The sequence below is a fragment of the Phytophthora parasitica genome (assembly GCF_000247585.1).
Source record: "Phytophthora parasitica INRA-310 unplaced genomic scaffold supercont2.5, whole genome shotgun sequence".
NCBI classification, from domain to species: domain Eukaryota; phylum Oomycota; class Peronosporomycetes; order Peronosporales; family Peronosporaceae; genus Phytophthora; species Phytophthora nicotianae.
In genome coordinates, this window is record NW_008648991.1 from 1,700,007 (window position 1) to 1,723,265 (window position 23,259).

The 23,259-nt window shown below is 50.6% G+C and overlaps 12 protein-coding genes across 13 annotated transcripts; 3 read left to right on the top strand and 9 right to left on the bottom strand.

Moving 5' to 3' along the window:
- Positions 1–38: 38 nt before the first annotated feature.
- Positions 39–5,072, bottom strand: PPTG_04858 (hypothetical protein; the record flags this gene model as incomplete). Its single annotated transcript, XM_008897193.1, has 1 exon — positions 39–5,072. One exon carries the CDS (start codon positions 5,070–5,072, stop codon positions 39–41), a length of 5,034 nt encoding a protein of 1,677 aa, XP_008895441.1.
- Positions 5,073–5,517: 445 nt separating this feature from the next.
- Positions 5,518–7,011, top strand: PPTG_04859 (hypothetical protein). The gene is made up of 3 exons (XM_008897194.1): positions 5,518–6,310; positions 6,374–6,529; positions 6,596–7,011. The coding sequence occupies exons 1-3, from the start codon at positions 5,627–5,629 to the stop codon at positions 6,953–6,955; spliced, it is 1,200 nt and encodes a 399-aa protein (XP_008895442.1). The 5' UTR covers positions 5,518–5,626; the 3' UTR covers positions 6,956–7,011.
- On the bottom strand, positions 6,984–8,201 carry PPTG_04860 (hypothetical protein). The gene is made up of 2 exons (XM_008897195.1): positions 7,634–8,201; positions 6,984–7,575 (listed from the first exon to the last, which is right to left on the bottom strand). The coding sequence occupies exons 1-2, from the start codon at positions 8,084–8,086 to the stop codon at positions 7,018–7,020; spliced, it is 1,011 nt and encodes a 336-aa protein (XP_008895443.1). The 5' UTR covers positions 8,087–8,201; the 3' UTR covers positions 6,984–7,017.
- A 103-nt stretch (positions 8,202–8,304) lies between these two features.
- Positions 8,305–10,790, bottom strand: PPTG_04861 (hypothetical protein). The gene has a single exon (XM_008897196.1). The coding sequence runs from the start codon at positions 10,702–10,704 to the stop codon at positions 8,392–8,394; it is 2,313 nt and encodes a 770-aa protein (XP_008895444.1). The 5' UTR covers positions 10,705–10,790; the 3' UTR covers positions 8,305–8,391.
- Positions 10,791–11,284: 494 nt separating this feature from the next.
- On the bottom strand, positions 11,285–12,134 carry PPTG_21475 (hypothetical protein). Its single transcript, XM_008897486.1, has one exon. It carries the CDS (start codon positions 11,937–11,939, stop codon positions 11,511–11,513), a length of 429 nt encoding a protein of 142 aa, XP_008895734.1. The 5' UTR covers positions 11,940–12,134; the 3' UTR covers positions 11,285–11,510.
- PPTG_04862 (hypothetical protein) lies at positions 12,030–13,506 on the top strand. The gene is made up of 2 exons (XM_008897197.1): positions 12,030–12,296; positions 12,399–13,506. Exon 2 carries the CDS (start codon positions 13,005–13,007, stop codon positions 13,455–13,457), a length of 453 nt encoding a protein of 150 aa, XP_008895445.1. The 5' UTR covers positions 12,030–12,296; positions 12,399–13,004; the 3' UTR covers positions 13,458–13,506.
- A 97-nt stretch (positions 13,507–13,603) lies between these two features.
- PPTG_04863 (hypothetical protein) lies at positions 13,604–14,210 on the top strand. Its single transcript, XM_008897198.1, has one exon. It carries the CDS (start codon positions 13,677–13,679, stop codon positions 14,136–14,138), a length of 462 nt encoding a protein of 153 aa, XP_008895446.1. The 5' UTR covers positions 13,604–13,676; the 3' UTR covers positions 14,139–14,210.
- Positions 14,211–14,222: 12 nt separating this feature from the next.
- Positions 14,223–15,803, bottom strand: PPTG_04864 (hypothetical protein; the record flags this gene model as incomplete). Its single annotated transcript, XM_008897199.1, has 2 exons — positions 14,223–15,080; positions 15,141–15,803. 2 exons carry the CDS (start codon positions 15,801–15,803, stop codon positions 14,223–14,225), a joined length of 1,521 nt encoding a protein of 506 aa, XP_008895447.1.
- A 69-nt stretch (positions 15,804–15,872) lies between these two features.
- PPTG_04865 (hypothetical protein) lies at positions 15,873–16,641 on the bottom strand (the record flags this gene model as incomplete). Its single annotated transcript, XM_008897200.1, has 2 exons — positions 15,873–16,381; positions 16,449–16,641. 2 exons carry the CDS (start codon positions 16,639–16,641, stop codon positions 15,873–15,875), a joined length of 702 nt encoding a protein of 233 aa, XP_008895448.1.
- Positions 16,642–16,746: 105 nt separating this feature from the next.
- PPTG_04866 lies at positions 16,747–18,259 on the bottom strand. Of its 2 annotated transcripts, XM_008897201.1 has the most exons (5): positions 18,055–18,259; positions 17,920–17,979; positions 17,529–17,858; positions 17,296–17,459; positions 16,747–17,231 (listed from the first exon to the last, which is right to left on the bottom strand). In XM_008897201.1, the coding sequence occupies exons 1-5, from the start codon at positions 18,223–18,225 to the stop codon at positions 16,835–16,837; spliced, it is 1,122 nt and encodes a 373-aa protein (XP_008895449.1). In that variant the 5' UTR covers positions 18,226–18,259; the 3' UTR covers positions 16,747–16,834. The 2 variants fall into 2 exon arrangements, with proteins under 2 accessions (XP_008895449.1, XP_008895450.1); XM_008897202.1 differs by having other exon boundaries at positions 17,529–17,979.
- PPTG_04867 (hypothetical protein) lies at positions 18,246–20,717 on the bottom strand. The gene is made up of 3 exons (XM_008897203.1): positions 20,520–20,717; positions 19,649–20,458; positions 18,246–19,573 (listed from the first exon to the last, which is right to left on the bottom strand). The coding sequence occupies exons 1-3, from the start codon at positions 20,674–20,676 to the stop codon at positions 18,381–18,383; spliced, it is 2,160 nt and encodes a 719-aa protein (XP_008895451.1). The 5' UTR covers positions 20,677–20,717; the 3' UTR covers positions 18,246–18,380.
- A 91-nt stretch (positions 20,718–20,808) lies between these two features.
- Positions 20,809–23,087, bottom strand: PPTG_04868 (hypothetical protein). Its single transcript, XM_008897204.1, has 6 exons — positions 22,297–23,087; positions 22,026–22,213; positions 21,783–21,957; positions 21,639–21,701; positions 21,280–21,559; positions 20,809–21,198 (listed from the first exon to the last, which is right to left on the bottom strand). Exons 1-6 carry the CDS (start codon positions 22,799–22,801, stop codon positions 20,991–20,993), a joined length of 1,419 nt encoding a protein of 472 aa, XP_008895452.1. The 5' UTR covers positions 22,802–23,087; the 3' UTR covers positions 20,809–20,990.
- Between the last annotated feature and the right edge of the window lie 172 nt (positions 23,088–23,259).

The following is a 23,259-nucleotide window of genomic DNA, read 5'->3' on the forward strand; positions in this document are numbered from 1 at the left end:
CTTCGAAGTATTGTACATGCTTGAGGGAGTTGTAACGTCTAGTTGCTTGGCGTGCTGTCCATTCGCCCGAAGATTCGCTTGAGTCGCTCACAGGTTTGGTTGTCCAGGCCGATATAGCGTTCAGGGAAGCCGGAACTGGGCGGACGTCGAGTCAAGCTTGGACTCTTGAAGATACTCAGGTCGGTCTTGCGGTTTACGTCCGAGCTTCGAGCTGTGATGCGACCGTTCTTCATTCCTCCGACTTCATTATTACATTCGTCCAGCAAGTCTGCACTCTTAAAGGCCGGATGGTATGGACTGTACTTGTCGAAGCACTTGGGGGTCTCAACACTCCGCCTCCGCAATGATGTATCGGCGTTCCTTTTCTTCTTGGATTGCGCAGTAGGTGTCTGACTACGGCGTGAAGCTCCACTTGAAATTGACAGTGAAGCAGGAGGCTGCTTTTTCCGCTCTGAAGTAGCTGTCGAGAACCCAAAATATGGTTTCTTATCGTCTATTGTCGCTGCTGCAGGACGATCACTCGCTACAAAAGGTTTGGCCCCCCACAGTGACTTTCGTCGTTCAGATGATAGCTGAGTCGACGAGACTTGAGTCATACCGCAGCTGTCTCCCACTTGGCTATCCGTTGTCGACAGAATGTTGGCTTTGCTGCTTAGTCTCGGTAGTGAGGGCAATGAAGTCGCGAGCTCGTCAAGAGGAAAATGAGATTCGACGTCCAGCTGCCGCCGTTGATCAAATTTCATCGACTCTGCGTTATTCGTTTCCATCGAAGGTGACTCAACACCGTTCTGCTCCGGCTGCTCGTCGGAAAAGGCTTGTTCTGTTCCATTCTCGCTGTCCTCAACCGCGTCAATAAACAGTGGCAGTTTGCCGTGGTCATGCACATATCGTGCCACCAATTCATCCACGACGTGCTTGTATCTCTCCACACTAGAGAAATACAACTGGAGTTGGAGTCTGACAGCACCACCGCAGAGTTTAGACACAACATTCCCTGGTTTAGTTGACCCCGTCGACTCTGGAGGGACGTTGAGACCAAGTGAAAACCACTCAATGACTCGCTTCTGATGCAATAAAGTGTGCAGCGGAATACGAGCTTCCCCTACGAGTTGTTCGCGACTCAGTCTCCGGTCGTTTAGAATGCGAATATGGAGATAACCACTAAGGGACAGAATCGGAGTTATCTCGAACTCTTCGTCCCAGACAGGATAAATGCTCTTCTTCTTGGTCTGGCTACGAAAAACTCTCCCTACCATGCCGTTGGTACTCAAAGAGGGAGATAAAGCATGGGAAGGATAAATCACTTCCAGACACACATACGGATCCAGATTTTTCGTTCTCAAATGTGCCGTGGGAAGATCTCGAGCTGCCTGGAGCACAATTTTCAGCGAACCTCGACTATTACCGTGTCGATCCACTTCGATCTGGCTAACGGGATCAAATTTGCTCTTCGCTTCTGCAGTTTCCAGACGCTCACATATCTTCAAGATTCGCTGAGCACTCGTCACATCCGCTAAGTTCGCATCGTTACTGGCGCTGTCACGAAAAGCTGACACTCGATCCTTGGCCATCACGTACTTCCGAGTATAGTACACATCCACACGCGCAAACTCGTCGAAGTCATCGCAGGAAACCTCGTCAACAGGAGTATCAACCGCTGCTTCGTTTGCCGACGTTTCTCCGTCTTCATCACAATTTTGTTGTGAACATTCGAGTTGATATTCAGCGTGAACATCACTGCCGTGTGTTGGTTGAGTAGTGTTAGATTTAATCCCAACTTGAAGACGTGTTTCCAATGCAGCGGCAATCGCTTGATGCAAGTCCGTTTGGTTTCCATTTCCAGCTATCCCATCAGTAGATCTTCCGGCTGAAGTTGCCAGTTTTTGTGACAACTTCTCGTAAATATCGGCTTTAATCTCTTCCAGCATCTCTGGGTTCAGCAGCTCATTAAAGTGCAGATTCTTGGGTAGCAATCCTTCAGTATCCAGCTCAGTAAATCCATTCGTCAGTGACGCTATTTGACCGTCAATTGACGAGGATGTAGACGGAGTTTCGACACTCCCTCTGGTAGGATTCCCCGTCAAATTTACGATATTCGGTGCTTGTACATCGAGAGTTGAACCTTCATTTCCGCGTTGAGGGAGCATAACTCGCAAGAATTCGAGACTGGCTGCACGTTCACGTTGAAAAAGTGGACTAAGTGCTGATGATTCGTTTAACGAACTGATCTGCTTGAGCTCGGCCTCGACTTCTTTGAGCTCTTCTAGTAATGATGAGATACGTCTCTCTTTGAGCTGAATTCGATCAGTTACCTCGCGATGTCGAGTACGCAGTTCATCCACCATTTGTCGGCTTTTAGCTAGCGACTGTGCTTGCTTAAAGCTGCCTCCATCTTCATCCTCACCCAGATCGAGTTCTGCAGTGGTTTGACCACGCAGTTGAGCCATTAACTGACTCATTTGCATGTGAATTTCTTCTTTCTCCACGATCACTAGCTGCAATTTGTGAGTTAGTGCGAAAATCTCCTTATCAAAAGGTACATCCGAGATTCTTGACGACTCCACTGGACTAAACTTTTCACGAATATTGTCTTTGCCTTCCGAAGAATGTAGATCAGACTGCAACACCCGCTTGGTCATACGCACCATTGTATTCTCAATCTCTTTCTCTTTATCCTCAGCAAACCGTAGTTTGTTACGTAGAATTTCCAGTCGTGCGCGTCCAGTTGCTTCGTCTCGGAGCTTTTTGCTTTTACTTAGGGGTGAACCAGATGGAGAAAAGGAGAAGCGAATGGCACTGGGATCACCATCGAGACACGCCTGGATGTTGACACTTAGACAGTCGATCTGGTCCGCATAATGTGCACTCTCTTGCTTCAGTACATGCAATAGATGCTCCTCGTTCCGGATCTCTGTTAGCAGCGATTGTTTGCATGATTGAAGAGCTTGAATCTGCCGGACCAGTACGTCTTTATCCACGAAAGGTGTTAGTGGTGAAGCCTCTACTGCAGGCCGACGTGGTTTGTATTGAGGTGAAGGATTCTTCCTTGGCGGCAAAGGCGGTGGAGTCATAAGTCTCAGTTCATTTTGCTTGCGGTACCATTCTCTCATTTTGGATGGAGACTTTAATGGAGACGGTGGCAGGGAATGACTACCAGAGAAATACGTGTTGGGAGCAGCGTTGATGGTCAAATTCTTCCCTCTGTTGCTAAGAGCACTGGAAGACGAAGATCGTACGTGCAAAGTTGGAGAATGAGTATCCTCGTATGCTGGACAAGCTGTGTCATCTTCAATAGTTGGGAAACACGATAACCGACTACCATTGAGCTCATTAGTTCCAGACGACTCATCTTCCTTTAAGCCAAAATCCAAGGGCGCGGATTTCGGACGTCGTGGGGAGTTATCAATACTTGAATTCATTTCCAACAGTGCATTCCGAACTTGATCAAGACTTTGAGAACTTTTATGTGATTGCCGTATCGTTGGTGGGGTGGTGGGCCGAGTCATCGGAGTTGAAGGAGGCGATAAGACATCTTCGTATTCTTCTTGGCGTTCTTCACTTTCATCATCATCGTCTTTATCAGCATCAACATTTTCGTTTTGTTGCTCTCTAGTGATAGTTACACTTGGAATCACACGAAGCGGAGAGCAGGAGGCATCTACGAACATTTTGCTTTTGCTGCTGCGCTTCAGCACTTCATTAGCGATTGGGGACATGGGCATACACGCAGCGTCTCGAGACTCGATTGTACACTCGTCCATATCTTCAGTCTCTTGGCCTATGTTAAGCTGGCTATCGCGATCTGAAAAAGAACCACGTCTTCTTTCGACACTCCTCTCGGGTGATGAAATGCGTGGAGCGGACTGTGGCCGCTGGGTGGAGTAACTTATTTTATGCCGCGCTGCTATCGCCATTGCTATCCGCTCTGGGTCACTAACTTCACTTTTAGGAGGGGATGTGGACCGCCGACGATCAAGATTAAGCATAGCCACCTCTTGTTGCAGCTGTAACAATTGTTCAGTAGCTGTAGACCAAGCTCGAGACTTGTTCTGTAGAAGCTTAGACTTGACTTGCAGCTCGCCTTTCAATCGAAGATTCTCAGCTTCCAATGCACTTTGAGCCTCAAGTAATCGGCTCTGTTCGTCTTCATGGACTCGACCTGCTTCACGAAGACACGCATCCTGTGAAAACATGGCGTTACCGAATCGCTTTGCCGCTCTATCACGAGCAACTCGTGAAATCTCTACATCATCTAGACGTTCCAACGATCGGATCTTGCAGATTACGTAGTCTCTATACGTTGGTAGACGACAAAATGGGTTGGCTGCGAGATTGCACGAGAGCAAATTGGCAAGTGGGGCTAATACATCCACCTCACGCAGAGTACCCAAGTTATTTCCCGAAAGATTTAGCACTTCCAGCATCGTCAAACCAGAAAAAGCCCGTGGCAAATGAGCGATGAAATTCCCCGATAGATCCAAGTGGGTTAGTCCTTTGAGAGCAAATAGTGGAGCCGACAAAGTCTTGAGATGATTGCGTGGTATCGCAAGTTTTTGTAATTGAGAGAGCACTTGCAATCCATCCAGGCGTTCAATAGCATTACCCGACAAGTCCAGCTGAATGAGATTCGTCAATTCGGATAAAGCTTTTAGACTTTTGAGAGGACGACGGGGCTTTCTGGTGTTTGTGCTGAGGTTCAACGCTTGGACTTCAATTGGTGCTTGTCTGAGAGAAATGCACGCTAAGTTTACGAGTTCCTGGTCACTGGACAGTGAAAATGAGCTTGAATTGCTGGGAAAATCACCAAAAGAGCTTCGTGAACCGAGAGATCGAGAGGTGATCATCGGTGACGACCCCACTGAAGCTGGAATTGACATTGAAGGGGTTGCACTTCCGTTGCTGATTTGGTCGTCGTCATAACTGTCGCTGCAACTTGTTGATAATGCTCCATCCTCTGTCGATGGAATGGTGATACTGAGTGGGGATTCCATAACTTCCTCTGAGTACGTGATAAACTCGATCTCGCCCGCGTCCTCCTCTCGTAACAATTCGACGTCGGAATGATCATCCATTTCACCTCTCGGCAACCGACTCAATCAAATGTAAAGCTCAGAAGCCCGGTAGCAAGAGTAAATGCCTCAAACTCAGACCTCAAAATAAAGAGAGCTGTTGTCTGACGTATAAATAAACAACCAGCCAGCGCTTTTAGACAATAAAAAAGGATTTCGAATATCCGTATCAACCAAAATCTATTCTGCTTTTTACTCGAAATGAGCGGCAGCTATTCATTCCAATGTATCCTAGGGGTCGTTCTAGAGTGAGCTAATGAACGCGCAAATCCAAATCATACCTATACATGTACGTGAGACCTGTATCCTGGTTTCTTCACAGCTCATTCAAAGTCGTGACCAATATAATTCGTCACGACCTTGGTCAATGATTGACCAAGCGAGATTTTAACTATACGCAGTGGCAATGATGACCTCACGCCAACCCTCGAATTCTAGAAACGGATATCAAAAGTAATTGATAGGCGGCATCGCCTACCCGTCGCAGAGGAAAGACGACGCTTCGCTGCGTCCCTCGGTGCAGTTGACAAAGGCACAAGGTCAGAACTTTTATCTCGATGGAATCGCTGTACGCTCGAGACACGCCCACAGCGCAGGAGCGCAAGCTCAAGCTCGCGGAGCGCAATCAAGTAATCGAAGACGGACAAGTGACGCTCAAGCCGCAGGATCCTTCAAATGAGGAGCAGCATCCATCCGAGGCGCTCGACAGTCTCATGGAGACAGCGACGGAGTCCAATGCCAATACAGAAGCTGGAAATGCTCCAAACGCAACTGCCAATTCAGCAGACGACACGTTCGGTTTCAACTTCTCCTCTATACAAAGAGAAGAGCTTGAAGACCAACACTGGACTTCACAAGGAACGGAAGACGGGGAAAATCCACCAGAAAGCGACAAGAAGACGGAGGAAGCACGACTGGCAGAGCTCAGTGGAGAGTCAAGCTCACTTGCTTCCAATTCCGAGAAAACCGAGATGAAAGCTACGGAGACGCCGCAGTCGGTTCAAGAGGAAGCACCACCGGTTTCTTGTACGTCGGGGTCTACTCAACCACGACGAGCTGGAGTAGCGTCGGTGCCTCGCAAGGCGAAACCAGCGATCACGATCAATACCGGTTCGGGTTCGACAGGTGTTGGGTCTAAACGGCCACCCCCGACGCCGATTTCTCCACCAACTTTCTCTTGGAACGATATTTTACGGGTGCAAAATTTGATCGAGAGATGTCTCCAACAGTATCTGAGCAAGGTAAGATTTTTTTTTTCACTTTAGTTATGTAAAAAAAAAACTTATTTGTTCATGTTTAAACAGAACGACATTTTGATCACACTTAAAGAGCAGGCAAACGTGGACCCAGCCTTCACCAATGTTGTGTGGCAAAAACTCGAGGAGCAAAACCCGACGTTCTTCCGAGCGTACAGTCTTCAACTACAACTTAAGGAGCAGATCATCGCTTTTAATTACCTGGTACGAGTGAGAGCAGAGGTCCATAAGAAATATTTTACCTGAAATTATTCTGTAACTTACGAACAGGTTGGTCAGCAGAAGGAGATGGCAGCAAAAGGAGGCAAGAGGCTTCTGCATTACAGCAGCATGAATCGATCATCGGCAAATCGATCGTCAACACCGTGTTCCCTAGTCACGACAGCTACAGCTACGACGTTACCCCCGATCAGCATGGACTCAAGAACTTTCCTACGGACGCCAATTTGCTCTGCTAAGCGAACGCCAGCAGGAAAGCGTGCGTACAACATGAACATGTACCAGCTAGGCAGTTCATCAGTAGGGTTGAATGGCACCTCCTCCGGCATGACGACGTTGCCCCCGCCGTCACCGTTGCCGCTGCCATCGCCCATCAAAACGGATCTAGATACCCACGCGTTTTTCACTTGATGGACCGAATGTATGCAAAGGAAAGAGAAGCAATGACGATGTATTATGCAATTACGTCATGTCTAGTCCTCATTTTCCTCCTCCTCCGTCACCTTTGCCATCGCCACTTGTTTCTCAAGTTCTAGAATCTCTGGAGATAGTTGATTGCCCTTCAGTGTAAGTCGACGCAAATTCGGATTCTTCTCAACAGGATTGAACGGTAACTCCGTGATGTTGTTGTTTGCAAGTAGCAGATGCTTCAGCTTGGGCAGATCACCGATTCTTTTTGCAACTTTGGCAAGATTATTGTCCTCGATGTTGATGACCTCGAGCTTCATGCAGCGACCGAGTGATGCGTGCAATTTGGTCAGACAATTGTTTTGCAGATAGACCTTCCGTAGTGACTGGAGCTCACCCAAGTGCTTGGGTAGTTTGACCAACTGGTTGCGTTCGGCATGTAGAATTTCCAGCTTATGTAAGTTCTTGAAGGAATCCGGCAATGTGGTGAGCTTGTTTCCAAGAATATCGAGCTCTTTGAGGTTCGTTAGCATACCTAATTCTTCTGGTAGCGACTCGAGCGCATTGTCGTCTAGATACAGTTCTTCAAGCTGAAAAAGCTGGCACAGACTCACCGGAAATGACTTCAAAACCACAATGTCAGATCCTTCAACAACCATTAACTAGAGTTATCGGACTCACCGTGATCAAGTTGCGATGTAGGCAAAGCCCAGCCAAAGTGCTGGATAACTGGGCGATCTCGTTGGGGATGCCATCACTCGTCAGCTTGTTGTCTTCAAGATACAAACTCTCAAGTTTCGAGAGTTCACCAATAGCAGCTGGGAGTTCCGTAAGCTCGTTGTCACGAAGGTAAAGCTCTGTAAGTTGTCCCCACGCAGCCGTAGAGGCTGCATCACTACCGAAGCTTGCAGGTAACTGGATGAGTCCATTCTTCTCCAACGCCAACGTCTTCAAATTGGGTGGTAGCGCAAGTACCAAGTCTCCAGGTAGTTCAGTTAAACCTTTCTCTGACAAGTCGAGCTCTTCAAGATCCTGGAATTCCTCCGTTGTTTCTACGGGATCATCCAGATCGATCTCGAACTTCTCCACTACTGCCAGGAACGTCTCGAGACGCGAATCTCCGTCGTCACTCATGGCTAAAGAGAGTGGTTTGGCTCGACGCTAATCGCAGACTCTCGAAGCTAGGCATCTCCCAAAGCGTTCAATGCACTTATCCGTTTCGAGACGAAACATTCGAAGACAAATAGCAAGCACCTAAGCACCCTCATCACCAAAATTGGATGTGTACAATCTCACATACGCACAGAAGTTTCGTCGAGGAGAAACGTTTGATCCGTTCTCCAAGATACACAAAGATCTTATCATCGATTCAAAACTTTTGATATTCCAGTAAATAGGCTACTGCCATTCTTTCGCTAACCCGATTCTGAGTTACTTACTTAGTGGTCGAGACGCGGTTGTGGTCGCACTGACCCTCCCTGAGTCATGTGCATTGCAGTGCTTTCCTTTGTGTACTGGTAGACGTTCTCTGCAGCATCACGAAGGTCGGCAATCTGCTGCCACAAGTTGCGATTAACCTGAGATGCTCGCTTCACAGCTTCCATGTCTTTGGTATCCAGCGTTTCAACCACATCGTCCAAGTTGTCGCGGATGTCGATGAGATCACCAAAGCTGTCGAACGTATCGCGAACATCCTCCTCCTCCTTCTCAGCTTCCGGTTCTTGCGCAGTCATCCGTAGAGATGAAATACCCGATATTTGAATGCTTTCGTAGCTGCTGTCACTTGAACTTGTGGTCCTCCTGATGCTCTCTTTACTTGGAGTGTATGGCAACGTGTCCTCCAGGTCACTCAAGTCTACCGGCAAGCCACGACTTCCCCTTCCAGAGTTGTCAAGTTCCACCGGAGAGCTCCCATACACAGGATAATGTTTGTTACGTGAGGTGTTCTCTCGTTGCAAATAGCGCTCGTGGTAGCAATCCTCCTCAGCAGAGTTTCCTCGTCTAAAGGCTGGCTGACGCACCGGAATAGGCTCGTGGCGACTTCCAGATCGAGTTCTGATCTTCGGTAACTCGTGCATTTGGTTCGAGTTTGACGACGGAGATGCGTATCCTCGTTTTGAAACTGGGTCCTCTTCATCACGATGATTGCGATGGCTTCTCCTTCCGTCCTCTTTGTTCGGAGGGCGGTGGCCTCTTTTCGAGTTGCTTTCCAATTGAAGTGGCGGACGTGCGTGATGCTCGCGTTGGCCTGGAATATCGTCGATGCAAATGGTACCAACCGAATCATTCGAGTGATTGCTATCACGTTTGAGCGGAACGGGGCCAAACCGTCCAGCCATCACTTCTTCTCTCGCAATAGTCAGAGCACTTGTCTGCCTGTTCGTGGCGATACAACTCGTGCATAGCTCCAGCACACTCGTCGATACAAACTTGCTCGCATGCCGCTTGTTGCCTGAAGTATCCACGCTCTTCAGAGTGCGTTCGACGCAGCACTTGGAGCACATCGCGCCCGAGCACAATTTGCACTCTAGACTCTGTCGGAGGAAGCCGAATGACTTGTTGCAAATTTTGCAACGCGTGGCCTTCCCATTGGTATCCTGTTTGTCTGTGCCTTGGCTGCACTGCAATTGCCACGTCAGCTTCTTGTCCCGCGAACACTGCACCGTCCTACCGCAGTATAGCAGTGAATTCGCGCAGTTCTGCAGCGCAGCGGACTCGGAGATTTTGCCGTTGGGCGTCACATTGGACTTCATGAACACATCGACTGTCCTGCTGTCAAGTTCGACAAACAAGTGGACGCTTTCGCACTGTGCCCGACTAACGCCATGCGAGTCAAAAAGCTCCGGACAGTCACGTAACTTGACCGAGTGCATGATCTGGTAGCCAATCCTAATGCCGTCACCACGCGTAATAACACCAGTCGCCTCGAGGTAGACCAGGTCCCTCACCGACGTCAGTTTGTGCTTAACCGTTGTTCCAGTCATGGATTGGACCAACCACTTGATACCGAGGAACCGGAACGGACTGCGCTGTGATGGACCTTCGATAGCACACAGCACATCTCCATCTAGCACGTCCTCGTGCGCGATGGCGTTCTTGAGCGCCATACTAGCGCAGTCCGGGGCTGCGATGCCGTACATGACGTCGTCGAGTGAACCAATGATATTCCCAACTCCTAACAGTGTTGGAAGCTGTTCTAAGTTGCCACTGACACTGGCTGACCTGCTCTTATTCCTCTTCTTGTGTTCTCGAACTTCCGTGGCTGTGGGGCCCCATCCAGTGAGAAGTTCCAGTTCCGTGGCTTGGTGGGCTGGAAGCTCATGAATCGTCGAGATGGAGCCCGACCCGGACCCGGCCGAACTGGAACTGGATCGAGAAACGCGTCGACGTCCCGAGGACGAGATGGGGGCCATGACCGCGGCCCGCGCGAACGTTTTCTCGTCCTCGACACTTAGCGAGCGACTGACGGCGTAAGAGCGCGACTCGCGGTACACTTCGATGTTCTCGTGGTGCTTGACTGGCTTCCAGCGACGGCGGTCTATCTGGCGGTGACGGATTAGTGCGAACTCCTCATACTCCTTGAGCGCATCGCCCAGGAGTTCGGTGGCTTGTAAGTGGAACCGTCGCCGCTCGCTCTCGTTGAGCTCCAGACGACTGAACGGCCGCTTCGACACAGGGAAGGACACCATGACCTCCTGGGCCTGTGCGATGACGGAGACAGTTTGGTAGTAGACACCACCAAGATGTGCCATGGAGAATGCTCCGAGGCTTGCAAGGACTGCAGAGGAGCGACAGTGGAAGTGTCATGATGAACCGAGGGGATCATGAACGTTTGAAATGGCCTTTTGATGTACATCTGGCATTGAGCTGTTAAACTCGAATCCGATTGAAGAGCGTGGGATGGGTTTTCTCTTTCATTTTGTGAGCAAGCTGAGTTTTAGAGAACACTTTCTGACTGGAAGTTCTTGTTAATTCACGCTGATACACATCTCTTTAGTGAGCGAGTTGTTTTATAGGTTATAATATCCTTTACGGACTGAGTTAAAAAAAATTATAACTCACTCCGGTGGTTCATGTCGTCTTGATAAATTCAAACGTTAGAATATCGACAAAACGGCTTGATGAAAACCGCTTACTGCAAGCACTTCAGTAATCGATTTTCTTCGGACGTTTGTGTGCCTACGGACCTGTCGACCCTATGGCAAGGTCGACCTAGTTTGTCGCTTTCAAACCGCGTGCCTTCAGTGAAGGACCTTCTTCGTTTGTTCTCAACGCACGCATTATGGTCCGTCGAGTATGAATGATTCATTGAATCTGGTTCGAGCAGAAGGAGAAGAGGCGCAATTAACATATATTATGGTCCATAATATACGGCTTTGCTGTTGAGTCTTGCCCGATGGAGCACGCATGCTGGTCTACAATTGTCTGGTATGCTGGTCTAGCATGCATGCTGCATCGAGTCCAACCTGGTCTGTGCATACAGATCCACAGAATCTCTACAACTGTACTTTTACGGTATCGCGTTGGTACATGCACTATCTTGGCACAATCGTCGAGTTTATGCAGCAAATTTCGAAACAGCAACAAGTGCAAGTCTCCATGTCCGCCGACGAGCTCCAATTACACTTCGAGTTTTCATACACGCTCTTGTCAGTGCTCCCTTGCTGTATCTTGGGCTTGGCAGGATTTGAAAATTCGAGCGCAGAAATTCGGCGGTGGAATCTTCATCGTCGTCGTCGATACGCGTGTGCTGCGCTGCCCAAATGTCGTCGCGAAAGCAGTTGAAGACGCTCAAGTTGAGGGGCGTGTGTAGGTAAAACGTAGAGGCTAGGGCCGTAGATCTGAGGAGAGCTTTGCGAACGCGTATGTATACGTGTAAGTTAGAGAGATGACTGCAACACGAGGCAATGGAGGGTTGGCGTTGGATGGATGTGTCGTGCACTCGAGTCGGCAGCGACCGCAACTGGCGAACGCGCGATGGCAACATCTCTTTCAGCCGAACCAGCACACGACAGGCTTCGTCTTCGACGAAGGTACTGTATCCGCTCAGGGGATCACCGTTGCAGACTGCATCTTGCAGTCCTCCACATTGGTCGGGAGTTGAGATAGGTACGTGACAGCACGCGCTGCCGTGGCCTTCTTCATTTGCATCTCGAGCCTCGTTTCGAAGCCTTCACCTTCGACTCGAAGGTGAAGTTGCCAGAGCAAATCTCGGCCGCGCCACGCACTTCAACGTGAGCGAGCGTTCCCATCGAAGTCTGCATCCTAGAGAGCTCGACCACAGAAACACTGGGTTTGCAGCGAGCGCTGCGCCGTCGGCTGTTCCAAGCGCACTGAACTAACTGTGGGTGAGCTTCAAAAGCTGGGTTTTTAGTCTTCGCCTTGTGCCAGCTCAAGCTGGAAAGCTGGAAATGGACCACCGCACTAACGCGGTAGCTGCTGCCAGCCACGCGAGACACGTATATGACTTGGGTCGGCGCTAACATGCTGCCAGCTGACTCTGTGGCGCAGTAAGAGGCACATTACTACTGTGACGGCGGAAGATCCCCTCAGTGTTGACAACATGCTGTCAACAACGCGCCGATCTTCCACCGTCACGAGTCCAACATGTTGATACCGGTATACGAAAGAAAGCAAACGAGAGCGTCATTGCCAAGCGAACGCAATGGCTAGCGGCGCTAGCGCAACGCTCGCTTTTTAATCCCTTCTTGTTGTTTCATGCACCCACCTCACGAGTCATCGTGCCACGATTCGTGGCCTGGTACAGGTATTCCACGCGTCGTGTGCTCGTAGCAGCGTCCGCGCTCAGCTTTACAATCATCTCCAGCTTCTACAGTAAGCAGTTGAGAGCTCCGTACCCCACGGGACTCCCGTCGGGAGTGCTTCCAGTGTCGTTACGACTCCTACGAGGCAGCCCGCCAAGGCATCATCTGTTCGTCCGAGCCCGGTCTTTGATGAGTGGTCATCCAGTCGGTGGTTTGGATGAGCAGCTCCTCAAGTCGACTTGTCAGCGCGAGGAGCCATTCTGATTCCTACCGACGAACGAATCGCCATGACACTGCAAGTGACGGCCGTGACGACGCCCGAGGAGTTCCAAGAGGCCAAGGCGATCCGTCTGCGGGTATTTCATGAGGAGCAGGGCTTCGACCCGGTGCTTGAGTTCGACGAACATGACGATGAGCCCTCGACAATCCATTTTCTCGGCAAGGACGACGAACAGGACCAGTACGTCGCTGTGGGTCGTGTCTTGCTGGATGAAGCGGCCCGCTCGGCCAAGATCGGTCGGGTGGCAGTGCTCCAAGAGTGCCGTGGCAAGAGCTACGGCGCCGCATTGATGGAAGGCATGGAGCGTCACATCCGAGACCGCGTGGACTCGTTCAAGCTCTCGGCGCAGTTTGACAAGAAGGGATTTTACGAGAAGTGCGGATACCAACGCACGTCCGACGAGATTCACCTCGATGAAGGCGTCCCGCACTGCTGGATGGTCAAGGCTGCCAAGCCGTAGAGAGAAATACTAAAAAAAAAAACAATATATGACTCCATTTGCATCGCCCTAGCTTGGACCAGCTGGATCTGGTCATCCTCGATTGTTGACTTTGACCTGACTCATCTCATCGATGTCAGTTGATGCAACATTCCACCAGGTCAGTGGCCTCCCTGCCGCAGCATACATGTGCATGTAGTCTGGGATCTGACACTTTCCAATTCGTTCTAAAACACAAAGATGCCGCTGATCGTGACCGCCGTGACGACTCCTGACGAGATGCAGCATGCGATGGCTGTGCGTCGCCGCGTTTTCATCGATGAGCAAGGATTCCGCGAAGCTGTGGAGACAGAGGATCCCCACGACGATGAGCCCACCACCATCCACTTTGTTGGTAAGGACTCCGAGACGGGCGAGTACGTGGCGGTGGCTCGCTGTCTGCTGGACGAAGCCAACCGCAAGGCCAAATTCGGTCGAGTGGCGGTACTGTCAAAGTGTCGCGGTAAGAACTTCGGGGCGCAGCTCATGAATGCCATCGAGGAGCATGTGCGGGATCGTGTGGACCTGTTCGTCCTGTCTTCGCAGTATGGACGCAAAGGATTCTACGAGAAGTGCGGTTACCACTGCCCGAGCGACGAGATTTACGTGGAGGAAGGAGCTAAACACTGCTACATGATCAAGTCTGCCAAGCTGTCGGATTAGATTGATACTACGAAGTACGAGCAGCTTGAATCTAGAGAGCTGCAACACAATACAACTTAATGACACCACTTTCTTTGACTTTACTTAGTATTCTTGCACTAACTTGCGGCCATATTCCGCGGCACCTAGGACCACAGCTTCTTCAGGCCGAAAGTTTTTGGTGTTGAATGCAGATTGTTTGAAGAAGGTTTCGAGCTGTTCTCGCATGAATTCGGACTTTACGCCTCCACCGACAAGCACCAAAGCACTGAGATCCTCCTTTGATACGCCGGTCTCGTTCAGTGCTTGATTGCAGAGCGCGATTGCTTCCCTTGCGGGGCCTTCCTGAATCCGCGCAAGGTCAAATGTTGTGACTTTATGAACCAAATGCTTGGCGCCCTTCTGGTCAGCGGTGATAAACGGCAGATTGATGTCAGTGCTCACGCGACTGGATAACTCGATCTTGGCAGATTCCACAGCCTCTAGAATGCGATAACTGGCCATGTAGTCTACCGATAGATCAATTCCGTGCTTCTGTTCAAACTTTTCCACGACGGACCGGAACAGAAGGTCGTTCACTCGGTGGCCTGAAACCGCATGGGTCGACAGCGTGTGGAGCAGCCTGAATCCGCCACTACGACGCTCTTTCTGAAGCAACGACACGGTCGATGCATACCCACCAATGTCGAACACTGCAATCGGACCTTTCGCCGACAATACTTCAGGATTTCGCAGCTCCTGGATCGCGCACTCCTCCACAGCATGCAGAGCAGCCACAGGCTCGTCAATGGCTGCAAACACAGTAAATCCTGCGCTGTTCGCAACTTTTTCATACGCTGCACGCTCGTGCTCATTAGTTCCAGCTGGAACTGCAAGAACAGCAGGGAAATTCTCAATCGGGTCTCCTCCCAATGAAGCCGCTGCAGTCGTGTGCAAATGGTCCAACATGATCTCCGTAGCCCACTAAAACGCGTACAAAACGTCAGTATCTAGTATCAACGTGTCCAGCAACCTCCGACCTACCTCAGGACTGTAAGTTTTCCCATCTAGCTCTAGCTCCAGCGTCTCTCCTCTTAGATGCAAAGTATATGGCAGCTTCTTGATGACCTCGTCTCTCTCTTTAGTGGCAGGTCCGAGCAGCAACCTTGTGGCCGTCGCTGTGTGGCCCGGCTTTCGTCCCTGCAGCGCCATGGCAATTGCTCCCACCGAAACGCTGCCATTGTCCACCGCTACCGCCGCAGGTGTCGCTCGCAGTCCATCCGCGCTCTCGATTACCCGCGCCTCGTGCCCAAAATCCAGCAGCGAGGCCGCCGCCACGCGCAGATTTGATGAGCCCACATCCACTCCAAGTATCTGCTGTATCTTGCTTAGAGATGATGCGTCCTCGTCAGTATCTTCGCCCTCATCGCCCTCGCCCGGCAGACCAGCTCGTCGTCGTCGCACGCGCTCCTGGGCCCGCAGGATGTAGCGCGTTCCAACAAACAACCCCGCGCACGCCAACCCCACGGGGACGAGCCAAGGTTGCGGTTGTGTGGAATGGAAGTGGCGCAAGGCCCTTGCGCCTGTCGGCGACGTCTTCGCCTTTGGCCGGATGACTTGCATGGTGGTGGAGTTACGAAGTGAGCTCATTATGAGAAGCTTTGAATCGATGTGATTGGTAGAAAAATGGCAAGGTTGAAGACACATGGCTACATTTGGTTCAGAGTCCGAGTCGAGGCAGCAATTCTGCTGCTCGAACGAGTTTCGTGGTGTTGGTTAGCGTAAGGAAACTTTCATCAGGTGCAGCATATTTTCTTTCAGCCTTTGCGCGGATTCGGGGTAGTTCGTACGAGACGCGACGACTGTCGAATTGGTCCGGAATGCCTTCGACTTTGGGGTAACGATGTCGTGAACGATGGAGGTTATCACTGTTTGTTCGTCTAGCATTGGACTGAAGATTGAGCTGCTGGCATTTTGCTTCAAATGCAGCCGCCGATCGGCTTTGGAAAGCTTCTCAGAAAAGTAGAGGTACTTGGCGGCATCCGCTGCAAGCTGCTTGGTGCTGAATAGCGACTTGGTCTGATCTATTCGCCGCTTCATTTTCTTGTTCTCCTCGGCGATTCGCTCTTGCTCGCGCTGCCACTGAGGATAGTTTGATGGCCCGTGGATGCTCAAATGCTCCAGAGTGTGATGCGAGACGTCAAACCTCTTCGGCATCTTCTTATGGATGCGTTCGAGTCGTTCTAGTAGCATTTGATTGTGCTGAGCGATTTCAATCTCCCTGTCTGCTCAAACAGAGCGCTTCTTTGAGACCGCTATAGTCAAGCATTGGGTCCTTGTATCGACACGCACCTAGCGCTTGCTGGATCTTCTTCGCGTTATTCACTGTGCGACCGCCTGCTTCGGTGTCTATGACGGAGTGAGCATGTTTGATTCGCTGTTGATTTCGAAGTCTCGTCTCCTCAAAGTAAGCCGCCGTTAGGATGTTGTCGCCGCCAAACTCGTACTCTGCTGAATAGGTCAGGGAGCGGCTTTGTTTCGTCATGAAGCTGACAGTGCAGCAACACCAATGGCGATCTCCTTGCTCCTTCTTTGACAAACGCACTTCCGAAATGATGCGAGTGTTGTCACGCGTAACAGAAAAAAAAACTATTTCGAGGCCAACTGGGATATATTTGTATCGTCACTACTGTAGTTCTAGGTGCATCAGTGCATCGGTGCTGACTGAATAGGGTCTATCAGGACCCCTTCGCCTGCTTGCCCTTCTTCGCTTTACTTGCGGAGCCTCCAGACTTTTCATCGTTGTCACTCAGCTCACTGTCTTCATCATCCTCCGCCTGCTTAGCTTTGTTCTTGCCCCTGCGTCTCTTCTTCGACGTCGTTGTCGTAGTTGATTCTGTGTTCGTATTCCCAAGAAGTAGCAAATGGCGAGTGGAAGGGGAAGCAGCAGCCAGATCGATCCGTTCATCCTCCGGGATAAACGCATACATCGCTCCATCAGTGATGGAAGATTTGGTACGCTTCCACACTGTCAGCGTGTCAATACTAGAGTGCCATGAAGGTAGTGGCACTTGCAGCACCTTGTGATACACAGCTGCCAAGTGAGTTTGAAATTCCTCCGACGATGTTCGACCCCTGAAAAACGATTAACACCGAATTAGAATATGCTGCAACTCAATGTCAATTACAACACACTCACCATGCGCCAGGAAGGCATACGGTTTGGCCGAATAACTCTCCAATATGGATCACAGTATCGCCTGCATAATTGCAGAGGCTTGCCATCGCCATAGACTCGTGACTGTCCTCGAAATCGTCCGGATAGCACAAGAATAACGCTCGGTCAGCATGCTTGCGCAAGTCCTGTTCATCGCATCAGTAGAAAATGATCAGTATATCTAATTGAATATGATGAAGTCCACTGCTACGAACCTTAGGCGTTCCCTTGAGCACCTCCGTCCAGTAGACTTGCTCCACTTCAACCTCTTCTTCGTCCCCGCTCTCCTCTTCAACTACTTCTTCCTCGTCGTCAGGCTCCTCATCTGCTTCTTCGCCACCACTGCCCTGTGCCTCCTCTGCATCGCCATGACTTTCTTCTCCACTCGTAGCAGCAATTTTAGCATTCTCCCTCTCCTTCTCGTCGCTTTCATCTTCCTTCTCCCCCTCATCTCCAGCAACGTGCAGATCATAGGCGACAACGTCCACGCTACGAAGCTGCAACAGGCGAGCCCAGTACCCGCTACCAGCTCCCATCTCCACAATCTACCAACACGAATGCCAATTAAACTCATACCTCAAATTTAAAAGTGATATCAGGGCTTACCGGTCCATAGTGTTTGATAATCTGCAGCGCACGCTCATCTGGAATCGCCCACGAATATTTCTATGCGTTTTCACCGGTTTAGAACAACAGGTTAGCATCGAAAAATTGATGCAACGTAGTCCACCAGTCTCTTACCATCGCCACGCTCACGTCCAGCGCCGCATACATCTCGGAGCGAGCCTCATCGCTCAGCTCCGGGTCAAAAACCGCTGTAAGTTCACCTGGGTGTTCACGCACAAATTTGCGGTAGAAATCCAGGTACGGGTTGCTGGTAGGCGTCAACTCCAGCACCTCCGCGTCCGCCATTCTCGACCCACGAACTTGAATGGCAGCAAAAAAAAGGAATCTTTTTATTGGACAAAATTGTTTGAAAATTAACTACCAATCCGACGCGTTAAACATGGCTACACTACCGTGCAAGTTGCAACGTTTCAACGTCACAGATACTTTGGAGCAATTGCCTACGCTGATAGCAGTGGCTGGTTCTCACCCTCGTATCTCATCGGAGGCGACACACTCAGGAAGCTGCACGATGACAGCGACCGGTAACGCATGTTGACACGCGTGCCACAGAAGAACACGACGAGCAGCAGCACAGCGAGACAAATACCGAATGCAGTGAACGTACTACAGATCTTCAGACCAATCGGTAGTGAACCACCAGCAACGGACACGACAGCCACCAATACAGCATACGGCAGGATACTGCGCACGTGGTTCTCCAGCGGTACGTGCGCTGACAGCGACGCCAGGATGGACGTATCGGCGATGGGTGAGCAAGTATTGCCAAACACAGAACCACCCAAGATGCTACCAAAGCATTGACGCAGGTTCTCAGCGTCACCACCACTAATTGACCACGACAGCGGCGCGATGATCGGGAACATGATAGCCATCGTACCAAACGCACTGCCAACTGCGAACGACACGATATAGCACAGGAGACAGGCGATCGCCGGTAAGAATTGCTTCGGAATCGAGTCTCCAACCACCGACGCGATGTACGGAGCTGTGCTAACTTCGCCAATGACCGAGCCAAGAGCCCACGCAAGAGTGAGAATCAGCGTCGGGTCCAGGATATCCTTTACGCCTTCCATCCAAGCCTTGGTAGCTTCGTTCAGCGTGATGATTCGCTGCAACAACAACAGCGTCACGGCAATGACCCATCCAGCAGCAGATGCACGGATAAGAGACGACACCGAGTCACAGTGACTCAGGGCATCCAATATACCAAAAGACCCATTGGGGTCCTGACTGTACAAGCTGTCGAAGCCGTCGAAAATCATCCCCACGAATGTCAGTACGACGATAGTCAGGAACGGTACTACAGCATTTTGCCACCGCAGTGGTTTCGTTGTGTCGGGCTCTAAGGGAGCGAGTTCGGGCTTTGGGCTGTCCATCGGTCCGGGGAAAACTGGAGTCATCGAGCCATCATTGATTGGGGATGCAGCAGCATCCTTCTCGAACTGCACCATCGGGCCGAAGTCCTTCTCGCAAATAATCGTGATGAAAATGAAAGCGATGAAAAGGATCGGGAAGAATCGGTAGTGCAGACACGAAAGACACGTGACGAATGGGTCCCAGTCGAGCTTGAGGTCGCGAAGCTGAGCTGCTACGTAGCCGATTTCCACACCAATCCATGCGCTCACCGGAGCTGCGGACACAACCAGGGTTAGTCATTATAAGTTAGTTAGGAATACTTGTACAGCCACAAACAGTAAGGTCTTACACATGGACGGCAAGCAGACGCCGACGGTATGGATAATAGCCGCAAACTTCTCGCGACTGACACCTGTCTGGCTCAATACTTGACGCAGCGAGCTTCCAACAATCAGGATGCACGAGTAATCGTCGAAAAAGATAACGAGACACAGAAGCCACGTCGACAGTTGCATGCGCAGCGACGACGTCATAAACCTCTTGGCAACCAGCGCTAGGCCGTGGCCACCTCCACCCTTCTGAACCACGCCGATAGTTCCACCAAGTACAATCGTGAACAACAGCACACCAGCGTGATCGTCCACTGTGAACGCATTCACCCAGTACTGGTCGAATGTGCGCAGGAACGCCGTAAACGGGTCTCCATTCGAAACGATAATGGCACCACACCAGATACCGGCAAGTAGCGACACTGTTACTTGACCCAGAACAGCCGACATGATCAGAGTCACCAGCGGTGGCAATAGTGAGACCCAGCCTGGCGATACAACAACTGAGGTCGTATGGGTTCCGCGGAACAATAGCACATCATCGAATTGCACCTCATCGAGTCGCACGGCAGAAGCCAGCAACACTGAGGTGTCGGAATTTGAGCCATTTACTTCTGGTGCTTCTGTAGTCGGCTCGGGCTTCTGCTTTTCCCACACTGTTGTGGTGAGGTTATGCTCTCCGTACGAGTCCAATTGCAACTGCTTGATTGATATCGATAGCTGCGACTGGAAGTTCCCATCGACATCGAGCGTCTTAACGCTGCCGTTCGTCACCACAGACCCATCCGAGTCCTCCACGCGGTACCACAAATGCCTAGGGTACACGGAGCCTACAGCAGTGTTCTGTTTAATGTATTGCAAATAGCAACAGAGACTGTAGTAGTCACGTACCATTCTTGAGCTCCGGCAGCTCGATCGACACTTCAAAGTCTACCTGTTGCAGGATCACTGTCGGCGTCTGCAGCTTGATGGAAGTGGTGTGAACGCGGTGTGCCGTGCACAGACCAGCAATCAGCGACGCCGCCCCGACGAGACGCAAGAAACCCATGTCGCTCGATGCCAATCAACGAAGACTGGGCCCGCGGGAAGGCGAACATTTAAAAGCGAAGATTATCGCTAAAAATGCAATATTTACATAAATCGTGGTACAGCATGTCATAAAAAGGGGATTTAGCGGACGTAATTGGGGCAGGAAGACACTGTTTTTGCACTATTCGGACACAAGATCGAGTTAAATTGGTCCGGTTCTGACTCAAGATCTAGTACAGTAGCAATCCGGCTAAGTACACCAGCTTCAACGTTCAGACTTCAACTTTTACTTTTTATATTGCACGTGAAAGCAGCATTGGTAATAGCTGCGCATTAGGCTGCGAGCGCACGCGAAGCCCTTGGATTTGCTCGGCGTAGCATCGGCATGAGGTTTGTCCATCGGAACATCTGCGAGAGGATGCACGTGGAGAACCAAACAGTCACGAGCAGGCAAACGGACGCCTCCGAGCTGAAGAAGCTGAAAAGCTGAGCCTTCTCGTGGAGTGGGGCTGTTAACTGTCCGAACACCGAGGTAATAAAACTGAAGGACGTGACGCAAGCAAGGCAATGTTAGTTAATTTAAGCTCGTTGTCTCAATGATACATTTGCATAGCAGACGTACAGATTGTGTGTGGAGTGGTAGACGACGCTGGACCAAATGACGTAGCTGGAATTGCCTTGGATCCAGCACATGATGATGCGGGAGCCAACTAGTAACAGCGTGAATACTGCCAGCACGTAGAGCAGATGGAATTCCCGCGTTTCAGCGACAGAGTAGCCGGAACCCTTCGGCACCACTTCCAGCGCGTCGGCGATGATCATGGGCCAGTGCCAGAGTGCCCATATGCACCCAGTAATAGCCGACGCTAGAATGGTCGAATGACTGAAGACAATCTCCAGCGCTGCGGTAATAAAAATTAACAAAAAAAATTAATCAGAAAACAAAAACCTTCTAGAGACGCAATCCGAGTTGCATGTTACCTGGGAAAAGGGATCCGCTCCAGCCAATTTCCTGAATCATTGCGAAGAAGAACCAGCTTGTACCTATTCCACGAGCAATCAAACACGGGGAATACTATCAGTAAGCATCACGTTGCGATCCTCAACGAAGAAAAATTTCGCCACCTAAAGGTCGGAGACCCATCGAGAGCCCGACGTCGTATCGCTGCGGTGGCACTGGATCCCAAAAGATCCCGAGGAAGCTGATATAAAACACATAGAACACCAACCCGGAGTCGAGCGCCTCTACATCATTAAAGCTGAATACCATCTCCAGCTTTCGCACGAAGGTGCGGTTAAACTGCAAGCAAGAAAAGTAAATGCCAAATGAGCATCGAATAAAATACCCCTTAACAAACTTATACGCACCGGGTTCACCATCCTCGTCGCAGCAGTAAACGAAAATGCTGCCAATTCACACAGAACTGGGATCGCGTAGCTGAGCAGTGCAAGTCGTAACGTGGATCTTGATGAATGGGAACTCCTGAATAGGTGGTACAGCGGCGGGATATTCCAATGCGGCGGTGTGTTGCATGCCTGGAGCCTCAGCTTCGCTACTACATCAACAATAATAAACATAATACAAAATCGTTAGCATCGTGACCATGTCCTGCCGTTCGTATTCGCTTCGCTGACGTACTGTTCCGTAGTGCAAGCGATGCTATCGCAGGACTAACGAACCAAAGGCAGCGGAAGGCAAATACAATGGGTGTGTTGGCCGAGATACCCCACTGCTTGCAGAATACCAAGCCTGTGAGCGAAAGCACCACCATTGAATAGAGCGACACGAGGTAGGCGATGACTGCGTCGCGATAAGCCCACATGACGTCGGCCGAGAACATGCCGTGGAAAAAGTAGTTGGACGAGCCGCGGTCATTGCGGTGGTGATACTGATGCGCTGGTTGCACGAGAGGGTAATACTCATCCCATATATTCTTGCCATCACGTCCAGACTTTTTGGAGCCCGAAGCCGTCACAGGACCAGCGGGCACCGGATTCACCAGTGCGCTGGCGGCGGGTCGGGTCTCAGGCGAAGAACCCGGCTCCAGGTCCACCATCGTACCATAGTTGGTGCCAACAGTGGAGCTAGGCATACTGCTCATGGTGTTGCTGGTGGCGCTGCTGTCGCGACTACGCTTGCCCATCGCCAAGCGCGACTTGGTTGCCGGTCTTTGTTATCGGTTTTCGTATCGGGGCGCTCGAAGGAGACAATGGAGAGGTTAAGCCGCACTCACTTCGACCAAGTCTATGTCTATCTTTGGGCTTTGGATGAACAGGCGACTTCGATGAAGAGGCTTCCCACCAATAGGCCACCCTCTGCTTCAGCTTCCGCAGCCAAATCTCCAAGCAGCATTTTGGCTCGGACAATAGGAACGACCTTCGCACGACATTAGAAAAAATAGAAGCACCTCAGACGCCATAACCGGTACGATTCGATTTCAGTACTACTGTAACTACTGTTAGCCCTGGATATTTAAGGTACCGGTATTTACCGGTAAACTTTTAGATGCTGGTCACACAAAGTCTCAAGTGGGCGATTGTCCTTCCGCTCCTCAAACAGACCCATACCAAAATTTATCCGACTTCCGACGTTTCCGACGCT

Excerpts from the sequence above, each read along its gene's own strand:
- PPTG_04867 (XM_008897203.1), bottom strand. The coding sequence starts at position 20,676 with ATGGGTTTCTTGCGTCTCGTCGGGGCGGCGTCGCTGATTGCTGGTCTG. Across the intron at positions 20,459-20,519 it reads GCTGCCGGAGCTCAAGAATG|GCTCCGTGTACCCTAGGCAT; the intron begins GTACGTGACTAC and ends ACACTGCTGTAG. Across the intron at positions 19,574-19,648 it reads CGTCTGCTTGCCGTCCATGT|CTCCGGTGAGCGCATGGATT; the intron begins GTAAGACCTTAC and ends TTGTGTCCGCAG.
- PPTG_21475 (XM_008897486.1), bottom strand. The coding sequence starts at position 11,939 with ATGTTGCCATCGCGCGTTCGCCAGTTGCGGTCGCTGCCGACTCGAGTG.
- PPTG_04863 (XM_008897198.1), top strand. The coding sequence starts at position 13,677 with ATGCCGCTGATCGTGACCGCCGTGACGACTCCTGACGAGATGCAGCAT.
- PPTG_04866 (XM_008897201.1), bottom strand. The coding sequence starts at position 18,225 with ATGGCGGACGCGGAGGTGCTGGAGTTGACGCCTACCAGCAACCCGTAC. Across the intron at positions 17,859-17,919 it reads TTATCAAACACTATGGACCG|ATTGTGGAGATGGGAGCTGG; the intron begins GTAAGCCCTGAT and ends TCGTGTTGGTAG. Across the intron at positions 17,460-17,528 it reads TGCTCAAGGGAACGCCTAAG|GACTTGCGCAAGCATGCTGA; the intron begins GTTCGTAGCAGT and ends TGCGATGAACAG.
- PPTG_04861 (XM_008897196.1), bottom strand. The coding sequence starts at position 10,704 with ATGGCACATCTTGGTGGTGTCTACTACCAAACTGTCTCCGTCATCGCA.
- PPTG_04859 (XM_008897194.1), top strand. The coding sequence starts at position 5,627 with ATGGAATCGCTGTACGCTCGAGACACGCCCACAGCGCAGGAGCGCAAG. Across the intron at positions 6,311-6,373 it reads TCCAACAGTATCTGAGCAAG|AACGACATTTTGATCACACT; the intron begins GTAAGATTTTTT and ends ATGTTTAAACAG. Across the intron at positions 6,530-6,595 it reads TCATCGCTTTTAATTACCTG|GTTGGTCAGCAGAAGGAGAT; the intron begins GTACGAGTGAGA and ends ACTTACGAACAG.
- PPTG_04860 (XM_008897195.1), bottom strand. The coding sequence starts at position 8,086 with ATGAGTGACGACGGAGATTCGCGTCTCGAGACGTTCCTGGCAGTAGTG. Across the intron at positions 7,576-7,633 it reads TACATCGCAACTTGATCACG|TCATTTCCGGTGAGTCTGTG; the intron begins GTGAGTCCGATA and ends GTGGTTTTGAAG.
- PPTG_04868 (XM_008897204.1), bottom strand. The coding sequence starts at position 22,801 with ATGGGCAAGCGTAGTCGCGACAGCAGCGCCACCAGCAACACCATGAGC. Across the intron at positions 21,958-22,025 it reads CGACGAGGATGGTGAACCCG|TTTAACCGCACCTTCGTGCG; the intron begins GTGCGTATAAGT and ends TCTTGCTTGCAG. Across the intron at positions 21,702-21,782 it reads GATGGGTCTCCGACCTTTAG|GTACAAGCTGGTTCTTCTTC; the intron begins GTGGCGAAATTT and ends CTCGTGGAATAG.
- PPTG_04862 (XM_008897197.1), top strand. The coding sequence starts at position 13,005 with ATGACACTGCAAGTGACGGCCGTGACGACGCCCGAGGAGTTCCAAGAG.